Source organism: Diorhabda carinulata, chromosome 6, assembly GCF_026250575.1.
Source record: "Diorhabda carinulata isolate Delta chromosome 6, icDioCari1.1, whole genome shotgun sequence".
In the NCBI taxonomy this organism is placed as follows: domain Eukaryota; kingdom Metazoa; phylum Arthropoda; class Insecta; order Coleoptera; family Chrysomelidae; genus Diorhabda; species Diorhabda carinulata.
Genome location: NC_079465.1, coordinates 2,671,381 through 2,682,778, shown reverse-complemented (window position 1 = coordinate 2,682,778; position 11,398 = coordinate 2,671,381). Strand labels below are relative to the sequence as shown.

The following is an 11,398-nucleotide window of genomic DNA, read 5'->3' as shown; positions in this document are numbered from 1 at the left end:
ATTCATTTACATACCGAAAGATGCGTTTTGAATGTTCCATGTAGTGAAAATGACAGTTCCGTACTGCAAAACACTTTCGGTGCGCTCTGGAGTAAACAACTTTAACTTCCTTAAATGTGACTTTAGCCACTTCAATGTTGACAGTTGATGAAATTGAAATTCGATGATTTTGCATAACCTTAAATTTTTAATTTTCTGAAATTATTCATTTTATCCGAAGTTTTGGCTAAATTAATGAGTAACAATGAATGTAGACGAAAAATAATTGATAAATTATATTGTTCGATAAATAAAATGTTCATAATTTTCTATTATTTATTTTCTTTCCTCGGTGTAATTCAAAAAGTTTCGGATCTTACGCGTCGTCCAAAAAATGTTGTGTACTACTTTGTTGTAGTATTTCAGTTGTCATATCGGGGAATTATAAATCGACATTTGGTTTTGTAGAACAAATCTCAGAATTGTAACTTAATGGCGCATACAAGACAACTGATTTATAATTATAATTATTTATAATTATATCGTGTTTTGTGAGATGTCCCAATTAAAAAAAAGTATTTTGATAATACTATAATATTTATTCGTTTTGCTTGTCGGCGCGAGGTCAAAATATTACTGTGTCTCTAAACAACAACCGTATCAACAAACACCTTCGTAACTAAATTCTTTATTTATAAATACAATAAATTTTGTTAAGAATATACATAAATCGTTTCACGGACATCATTCCTTAACCTAAGAATATATTAAAGTAGTAGAATTGAAATGACGTTTCCATGGTGAAGCTAGTGCCTTATATAGGTTAGGTTAGTACAGTCATTATCGACGTAAATTCGTTGTGGTACGAAACTTTTCATAATTTGTAAACTTAGTTTCCTAATCACCCGTATATTTCTTTCCGCATCTCAATTTCCAACCTAGATTAAAATTTTTTACTTTTCGTTTTGACTAATTCTTCGAGGAAATGATTTCCCAGCTTTTAAACGTCAATTGTAATATTTTGGTGGATATACAAGATACCAAGATGTATTCAAGTGTTGAGGTATGGCAGCACTGATGTGAATATGTCAAATCTGACATTGACATCATGAAGTTTGACATTTTCAATGGTTGCTATTTGAATTGTTTACAGATACTTAAAACATTCAATTTGATAAACTTGCTTCGAATGAACATTTGCGCAAGTTATTTGCGCACGAAGCGTTCTGAAGCAAATCTGCTGTATAATATCGGGGAGGCTCAAAAATATTTAAGTTGTTAACAAGAAAATGTCTGTCTATTAACGAAATTGCGTTATTTTGACTTGTAGTATGAAAAACTTGGGAAAAAATGTTTAACTAAATTAATGGACATCCTTTATAGTCTTTATACTTTTATTACGTCAATTAAATTTGATTCTCGTTAAGTAGATTGGAGAATTAAAAAAAAAAAACAATCTTTCGTTAGACTTTATCAGTTGATCTTGAAAATAATTTGTTCTGGATGACGTTCTGCTTTTAAAATAATTATTTTGATTGTTGTTTTTGAAAAACAGTTAAACAACAAAAGAATATATAATATTTATGAAGCTAATATACAAGAATACTCGATTAATATATTTTTTTATTAACAATATTGTGTTTGCGTCGATTTTAATAAATTCGGATAGAGATAAATTTTATAATTAACTACCTCTTTAAAAAGTAACGTTACCAGTGATAAATTGGTATCATTATCTAACTCCTAATTGCAAAATTTATATCTGCAGGTTCAAGTCCAGTGCAACTTTCTTAAAAACGAAAAAAAAAAAACGAACTTGACCATTGAACTTGAAAATATTTATAGCAATTACAATGAAGGACTTTTTTACAATTTGGAATAGTATACTAGGAACTACGTACGATGCAGTTAGCACTAACCAAACTAAAAAAGCAGAAATATACGGGGAGACACAAAAAATACATAAACCTCCCGGGTACAAATGTAAGTTTAATTTTGATGTTTTTATGGTGGCGGTTATGGTTGATTTACAGGATTGGCGAGGGAAAATATTGTATTTTGTATGATTTGGACAAAATCTGTTTGAAAAAAATCACAATTACTTCGCCTCAGACATATATAAATCGAAACAATTATACTGGTGGACAAAATATATGAAATTACTTTACAGGTTTATCCACATTGTATATCGACGTTAATAAGAGAATTCCCAGCTTGTTTCTTTATTAATTACATCTCGTCGAAACTTGTATCGAGCCATAACGGTGTAGTTGGTAAGGTTATCGAAGTACTTAATTTCCAACACGGAGATTTTTCGTGAATTCTTTCTAAAATCACTCTAAAGTTAAATCACCACATAATCTGTCATTTGTAGTAGCTCTAATAAACATCATCTTTCATTGTCACTTGTCAATGAAATCAATGAACGAACAATCGCGATTGGATGCAAACCTAACCTAACATAAACATAAAATTCGGCGGGAATATACTTATGAATCAATCAATTCTAAAGCTATGAAATTTTCGATCAGTTTTAATGCATTTCGTCATAATTTGTAAATTCTATTGACAAAACTCATTGCATCGTCTTGAATCACATTGCAGAAAGAAAATTTGAATAGTAACGGAAAATCAAATGCTATTTATCAAATGGTTGCAACTGCAACAATCAACATTCCAAAGAAATTACACAAGATCTTCGCTATTTATTCAATTAATTATTATTCCGACGATGGGGCTGCGTGACGATGTTTGAATTTTCATTTCGAAATTAATCTTGATACTATTTATTTCTGTCATCATATCAGTGAAATAATCTCTATTTGATTTTGATTGTTTTTTACGAAACTATTTATTTATATCGAGAATTTTAATTTTAGTTGTAATCAACAACACTTTGTAACCCAATTATTGCAACGCTAATACTTTCCAAATAAAAATATTTTCATAAAACACATTTCAATGAGATATTTAGATCGATGGTTTTTTATTCGTCGGCCATTATCTTCAATCATTTAAACTTTTCGAATAATAATCTTATTATTGACGCTAGATGGCATTATCTAAATGTTGAGCTAAATATTACTAATAACGAGAAATAATTATTTCTCCCATTTCATTTATTCTTAATTGGGTGTGTGTATGAGAGAGAGAGAGAGAGAATTTAATAAACGCATCTTCATTGGTCGTGACGTCAAACGACACGCCCTGGATTTATTGAGGTCCAAATTGGGCGTTTGGAACAAAAATTCTGTTTATTTTTGTGTTGTTAAGGCGTTCTTAGATTATGATCAATCTTTTGACATTCTGCATTCATGATAATTGCATATTTTGCATCTAATTAAGATTCACGTAGGTTGAGGTCAAAGTAGTAAAAGCATTAAAATTATATTTGCAACAATACAAACATTTTATCCTTGTTTCCCATATCTACGATATGTATATAACGATTTTTCTTCTTTTTCCATGACTTTGATCGATGTTATAACCTATAAAGTAACTGTCATTACCAGCCAACCACATTTATTTTGACTTTTCTGATGGAATATATATTTTTTATTGAGTTTTATTCAAAGAGTGAATCAATAATTATAAATAATAAAGATATTTAAACTGTTTGACTAGCCAAAGTAAAAAAAAAATAACCTAAAAATTTGACTAAATTCTTCTGTAAAATGATTATACCTCCCAGGGTTAACGATATCGAAATATTGATTTATGGTTAACCATTTTTTACCTGGAGTTTAAGTCAAATACATGTATTGAAATTTGATGACCTAACCTAACCTAACATAACCGTAGGATGTAGATAAGAAAATGGTCAAAACGGACGCAACTAGTATAGACTAGCACAGGTCGTCGGCCATTACATACCTGCAGTATTCAAACTGTTATAATATTCTTATTTTGACCGCTAGATGACGTTATTTAAATGTAAAACTAATATTACTAACAAATGAATCATGTAACAAATTTTAAATTTAATAATAACTTACGTAAAAAAATTAAAAAAGCCTAAAAATTTATCGTAAATAAATTTGAGGAATTAAAAAAAAACTTTGCAAGGTTTTTAGAACTTGGCGATTCCTATTTGAATAAAAATAAATTTGTACCTTTTGTTTCACGTAAGAATTAAAAATAATTAAACGTCTACTTGTACTCAGAAGGACTTTTTTTGAATTCTTTAAAAACAAAAAAGTTCTTTCTCGAATAATCTGCTAAGCAGAACCGGACTTACTTTTTCATTACAAGTTTCCCACTCGCCCCACAGGTCAGCAGCGTCCTTTCTCAGAAAAACGATAAAGAAATCGTCGGCTTAGACGTATGTATACAATCTAGCCTTCATCAACGTCTAGACACTTTAAGATTAGACACTTTGCCACGTGGAAAAAAATTGACGATTTTTTAAAAACATTGCACGCCTCGTATCTATTTAAAATAATTGTTGTTCGTTACTTATTTGGATTGAATCCATCTTTGGAATTGAACTGTTTATGAAAGACATATTTGTTTTCATTTCATGTGAATTGCAAGGTGAACATAGTCTTGAAACGTTAAATAAGGAATTTTTTCTTCTCAAGGTATAATCTTATTGAAAGGTTGCGCCGAATCAACATATAAACGTAGAACATGTCCAACTTTAAGAATCCTAGTACAAAAAATCATAGACACAATAATAATAGACCGTGCTATTGAAATGTTGTGCCAACTTTAGAAAGAAACAACCTCTGTTCGAACTAACTTTGTTCAACTGTATGGTAATTAGTTAAACGAGATACGGAAATATAGAAATAACCATATATTTGCATCTCGTTCTAATATTGGAACACGAAATTCATCGAATTCGTACTGAAGTATTACTATATATATGGTTTGGTTGTGGCAACACTGACTATTCCCAACTGTCATCGTTAAACATAACCTTAACAATAATATTTTTCCGCTTTAGTACTATGTATTATAAATTCAAATGTAGAACCGTCCAGGACAAAATCAACGTGTTTATATTTAAAAATATCGATGAGGTTATTCAATAGAAGCTACCATAAATCCCCGATTTGGTACTCAATGATTATATATTTAAACACAAGAGTGTAATTCGAATAGTGTCTGCTGCCTGGAGATGCCTGTGGATATTAATATTGAATTTCTGTAGGTTGTAGTGTTGGGAAAACACGTGACTTGCACTTGTCCAAAGAAGAGAGTTTCAATAAATCGCAAATAACTTCACGAAATTAATAAATCCGCATAAGTATTTGCTTACCCCACGGCGGTCATTTTAAATGGTTATCGGTTGAGTTTGATTCGTTAGGTTCCTATTGACAATTGACAAGACTGTCATTATAATTCTAAGATTCCGTGATGGTTTTAGATATTATATCAGAGTTAATATACTATAGAAGCAATTTCCATATTCGAATAAATATTATTTATGGTTTTTTTTTATGAAAATTAAAATATTATTATTACTAAAACTTTTAAATGAGATCATAGAATGGAAAATTTGTTGTTACCGTATCCTAAATCTTACGTCTTAATTTTTTGTCGTTGAATTTTAATTATTAACAGGTATCTAATGGAATTTTTATTTAACTAAATCAAATTGACGACGTATTTATTATTTGTGGACCAAATTAAAAAGAAATATTAGAATATTAGAAAATAAATGACTAATTATGCGAAAATGTACGCCTATATTGGTTACCGATGGAAAGTCCCGAGACGTTACAAATTATAGAACAAGATCTCAGAACCAGTTCTTTGTCTGGACGTGTTCGTTATGGAGAACAATAATTAAGTCTATAACTAGAATGTTTTTTTTCTTAAATTTCAAGGTATCCTACTAATAATTCTTTAATAATTTTTTCAAGTTATAATGATCGTTTTTGTTTATACATTTTCATACGGTGCCAAGAAGGCCCACAACGGGCCAATCAGTAGCTTTTAATACTACGAGGGGCGGCGAAGAAATACTACAAGGGACGAAAATTGATTTTCGTCATTATTACCGAGGCCGAGCATTGAAGCGAACAAATTTTTTTTTGACAGCGAAACGTTCATGGAATATTGGATGTATGCGAGTGGTACTAACGCCCAAATAAACCTCAATCACAATTTAATCCTGTAACGATTAAATTCGGAAAACCAGCCAAACATGGCGACTCCGTTATGTCCACGAGATGGAGATGTCATCTTATATGACGGTATCCGGTTAGAAGTCCGATTTCGCACTTGTTTCGGAGTCCATACATCACTAGAGTAGACTAGAGCGTCGAGAGCGCTTTTGGCCACACCAACGATGTTTCTGGGCCCTTCGGTGGGTTCGCCGTTCCCAGTCTGACGTGTGAGTCCTTTTGCTCGAGATCGTGCTTCAAAACTTAAGTAGCAACCCTCGTAGAATACAGCTTAACACCCTTACCTTGTAACCGTCAATTATTGGTGGGTTGTGTGCGGGTTTAGTCGAGTTCTATGTCAATTTGGAAGCGTTACTTCTTTATTTCAAGGAAACGATGAAAATAACTCGGTGTTAGATCGGGACTGCGAACAGGATGTTCGAAAATGCGCCGTTATATCCGGCTCTTCTTTTTCAGCTTATATACGTCCCTCTATTATGGTAATAAACTTGCCGATTTTGAATATATATTAATCGGATTCGATATTAAGTACGTCAAAAATTATTTATTGGAATTTATATGGTCTGTTGGATTATGCATAATTTTTTCGCACGAAAATATTCCGCAGGCCCATTCTAGTAATTAAATAGTTTTTTCTAACCGGTAATAAATTATTTCTAATCCCAAACATCTATTACGTTTCCAAAAGGTAACATTAAATATTTTGCGAATTAAATAGCGTGAATATTATGTTAATTATTTTTTTTTACACGTTCGTAAGTTTGTATTTGAATTTTTGGACTCGATTTTGACTTAGTTTTAGCGATCGGATTAAAATTAAATTTCGTACAGTTGTCAATGCGGTAATTCGCCAGGATCCGTAAATATCTTTTTGTATCCTTTGCAAACTTATCAAAAGCTGATTAGGATTAAAACTCACGCGGAACGGATCCAACTTGTGGATCTAATAACAAACCGATGACCTCAAACTCTGTATATAAACTTCCCGTCAATCATCTTCACCATTTTCGTGATAATTCCCCAGCTTTCTGGTTGTTATCTAACTTGGACTCAACCAGTTTCTTCATCCAGGACATGGAATCAAAGTTTTTAGTTTTCTAGACAATTTTCAATTATGTTTTTCATACTCTTTATCAAATAGGCGTATAAAATACTTATCTTACTTTATTGTTGGTTATTTTCATACCAAATATTGATTACGGGGATCGTTCCGGAAGTACCTGGTCTGATTGTTACCCCAGCGTTTGTTCGGGTGAAATGTTCGAGAAAAGTCATCCTTCACCACGACAACGCGTTTTTGAAACATGCTTCGATAATTGGTTAAAACGCATCCAATCTTATCGGAGAATATTTTTTGGTTTTTGTCTATCTCAAAACTTAAGTAGCAGCCCTCGTAATATTTATGTTTAATAAAGAAAGATGGAGACGTTTATAAACATTTGTTTTTAGGTTATATCAAAAAGTTTGAAGGTTTGTTTTCGGCAACTGCACTGAACTGACTCTAAACTGTGTGGTTCTACTAGAACGCTTTAGTGTACACTTTCCGAACAGTTCTGCCAGTACAGCTACCAAGAACGAACCTAAAGTTTGTACGTATTTGTAAATGGCGGATTTTGAATGATTAATACGGATATTTATGATATTGAATATTATTTCCTTGAACAGACACAGTCATAAATGTGTGATTAAAAATTACAGTTCCTATTGTTTTTGGAATATTTCTTAAGAAAAAAACGTCAGAATGATCATGATTATAAAAAATTTACATCCTGTTTAACGAGGTTATTTTTGTGGAATTACAAAAAATTTCGGTGATTGGTGTAACCTTCCCAAAAATTTCCCCAATAAACAATCGGAATTTTTTTTTATCGTTCAGTACAAAGTACGTCTATATAATTTTCCAATTTTTTTTTAATCATCAAATCTAATTTGAAAATAATTATACACCTATTAAATTATAATTACGACTAATTTATCTTAAATTTATAACTCATTTAGATAACTTACGTTTTATACCAAACTGTAACTAACACATTTATTTTTTTTTTTTTTGAGTTTTCCAGAAGAAAAATTCTTGCACGCAGATATTCCTCGTTAAAACTGAAATTATTTACTATATTTTCCGAGTTAAATCAAATTTGAGCAGCGTTGTCAGATTTAAAAATTTTATAGAAATCAAGGAATTGTCAGTATTTAACTTATAAATGGCTTATGCAGGATTTCTAGCCATAACTTTTCCCTCCAGTTCATCCCATAAATGGTCGATAGGATTCAAGTCCAGGTTACGAGCTGGCCAATCCATAGTGGCAGTTTTGGCAATCTGGAACTACCGAAGTTTGTGGACGGGCATTTTCCTGCATTAGGAAGAAGTTTTAGCTGACTTTACCCATCGAGGAACCTCCTCCAAAAGCAGCGTTTTTTATGCAAAACTGCACGAATCTTTGTCCAAAATTTGTGGGAAATATGCTGCAACAACCTCATGTCACATCAAATTGTGTACATCGACAATAATAACAAGACAGAATGAGAGAGAAATATTTGAATAACTTTGAAGCCTCGTATTTCCAGAAACAACTCTAAACAAAGTCTTGTTTTTTTTTCCTTATACTAAAGCCTTTTGGCAACATTCCTTCAGTATTTGAGCTCAATGCTTTTATTTTTCGAGCTGGAATGATTTTTTTAACGTGCCTATGTTATTATCTCATATTTGAACAACTTTATAGGCTTGTATTTCCAGAATCATAACTCTAAACAAAGTCTTGTTTTTTTTTCCTTATACTAAAGCCTTTTGGCAACATTCCTTCAGTATTTGAGCTCAATGCTTTTATTTTTCGAGCTGGAATGATTTTTTTAACGTGCCTATGTTATTATCTCATATTTGAACAAATTTATAGCCTTGTATTTCCAGAATCATAACTCTAAACAAAGTCTTGTTTTTTTTTCCTTATACTAAAGCCTTTTGGCAACATTCCTTCAGTATTTGAGCTCAATGCTTTTATTTTTCGAGCTGGAATGATTTTTTTAACGTGCCTATGTTATTATCTCATATTTGAACAACTTTATAGGCTTGTATTTCCAGAATCATAACTCTAAACAAAGTCTTGTTTTTTTTTCCTTATACTAAAGCCTTTTGGCAACATTCCTTCAGTATTTGAGCTCAATGCTTTTATTTTTCGAGCTGGAATGATTTTTTTAACGTGCCTATGTTATTATCTCATATTTGAACAAATTTATAGCCTTGTATTTCCAGAATCATAACTCTAAACAAAGTCTTGTTTTTTTTTTCCTTATACTAAAGCCTTTTGGCAACATTCCTTCAGTATTTGAGCTCAATGCTTTTATTTTTCGAGCTGGAATGATTTTTTTAACGTGCCTATGTTATTATCTCATATTTGAACAACTTTATAGGCTTGTATTTCCAGAATCATAACTCTAAACAAAGTCTTGTTTTTTTTTCCTTATACTAAAGCCTTTTGGCAACATTCCTTCAGTATTTGAGCTCAATGCTTTTATTTTTCGAGCTGGAATGATTTTTTTAACGTGCCTATGTTATTATCTCATATTTGAACAAATTTATAGCCTTGTATTTCCAGAATCATAACTCTAAACAAAGTCTTGTTTTTTTTTCCTTATACTAAAGCCTTTTGGCAACATTCCTTCAGTATTTGAGCTCAATGCTTTTATTTTTCGAGCTGGAATGATTTTTTTAACGTGCCTATGTTATTATCTCATATTTGAACAACTTTATAGGCTTGTATTTCCAGAATCATAACTCTAAACAAAGTCTTGTTTTTTTTTCCTTATACTAAAGCCTTTTGGCAACATTCCTTCAGTATTTGAGCTCAATGCTTTTATTTTTCGAGCTGGAATGATTTTTTTAACGTGCCTATGTTATTATCTCATATTTGAACAAATTTATAGCCTTGTATTTCCAGAATCATAACTCTAAACAAAGTCTTGTTTTTTTTTTCCTTATACTAAAGCCTTTTGGCAACATTCCTTCAGTATTTGAGCTCAATGCTTTTATTTTTCGAGCTGGAATGATTTTTTTAACGTGCCTATGTTATTATCTCATATTTGAACAACTTTATAGGCTTGTATTTCCAGAATCATAACTCTAAACAAAGTCTTGTTTTTTTTTCCTTATACTAAAGCCTTTTGGCAACATTCCTTCAGTATTTGAGCTCAATGCTTTTATTTTTCGAGCTGGAATGATTTTTTTAACGTGCCTATGTTATTATCTCATATTTGAACAAATTTATAGCCTTGTATTTCCAGAATCATAACTCTAAACAAAGTCTTGTTTTTTTTTCCTTATACTAAAGCCTTTTGGCAACATTCCTTCAGTATTTGAGCTCAATGCTTTTATTTTTCGAGCTGGAATGATTTTTTTAACGTGCCTATGTTATTATCTCATATTTGAACAACTTTATAGGCTTGTATTTCCAGAATCATAACTCTAAACAAAGTCTTGTTTTTTTTTCCTTATACTAAAGCCTTTTGGCAACATTCCTTCAGTATTTGAGCTCAATGCTTTTATTTTTCGAGCTGGAATGATTTTTTTAACGTGCCTATGTTATTATCTCATATTTGAACAAATTTATAGCCTTGTATTTCCAGAATCATAACTCTAAACAAAGTCTTGTTTTTTTTTCCTTATACTAAAGCCTTTTGGCAACATTCCTTCAGTATTTGAGCTCAATGCTTTTATTTTTCGAGCTGGAATGATTTTTTTAACGTGCCTATGTTATTATCTCATATTTGAACAACTTTATAGGCTTGTATTTCCAGAATCATAACTCTAAACAAAGTCTTGTTTTTTTTTCCTTATACTAAAGCCTTTTGGCAACATTCCTTCAGTATTTGAGCTCAATGCTTTTATTTTTCGAGCTGGAATGATTTTTTTAACGTGCCTATGTTATTATCTCATATTTGAACAACTTTATAGCCTTGTATTTCCAGAATCATAACTCTAAACAAAGTCTTGTTTTTTTTTCCTTATACTAAAGCCCTTTGGCAACATTCCTTCAATATTTGAGCTCAATGTCTTTATTTTTTGAGCTGGAATGATTTTATAAACGTGCATATGTTTTTATCTCATATTTGAACAACTTTATAGCCTCGTATTTCCGGAACCATACCTCTAAACAAAATCTTGTTTTTTTCCCTTATACTAAAGCCCTTTGGAAATACTCTTTCCAAATTTGAGTTCAATATCTTCATTTTTCGAGCTGGAATGATTTTTTTAACGTGCCTATGTTATTATCTCATATTTGAACAACTTT

General features: G+C 31.2%; 1 protein-coding gene across 2 annotated transcripts in view; it reads left to right on the top strand.

The window, feature by feature from the left end:
• Nucleotides 1-11,398, top strand: part of LOC130895670 (scavenger receptor class B member 1-like) — a 46,520-nt gene that overhangs the window by 22,101 nt on the left and 13,021 nt on the right. Inside the window, exon 2 of one of the 2 annotated variants that reach the window (XM_057803123.1) lies at nucleotides 1,748-1,962. The exons of the other annotated variant lie outside the window; for it this stretch is intronic. Coding sequence (XP_057659106.1) covers nucleotides 1,833-1,962 — 130 coding nt within the window. The 5' untranslated portion in view covers nucleotides 1,748-1,832. The remainder of the gene's footprint in view (nucleotides 1-1,747; nucleotides 1,963-11,398) is intronic. 2 annotated transcript variants of the gene reach the window in all.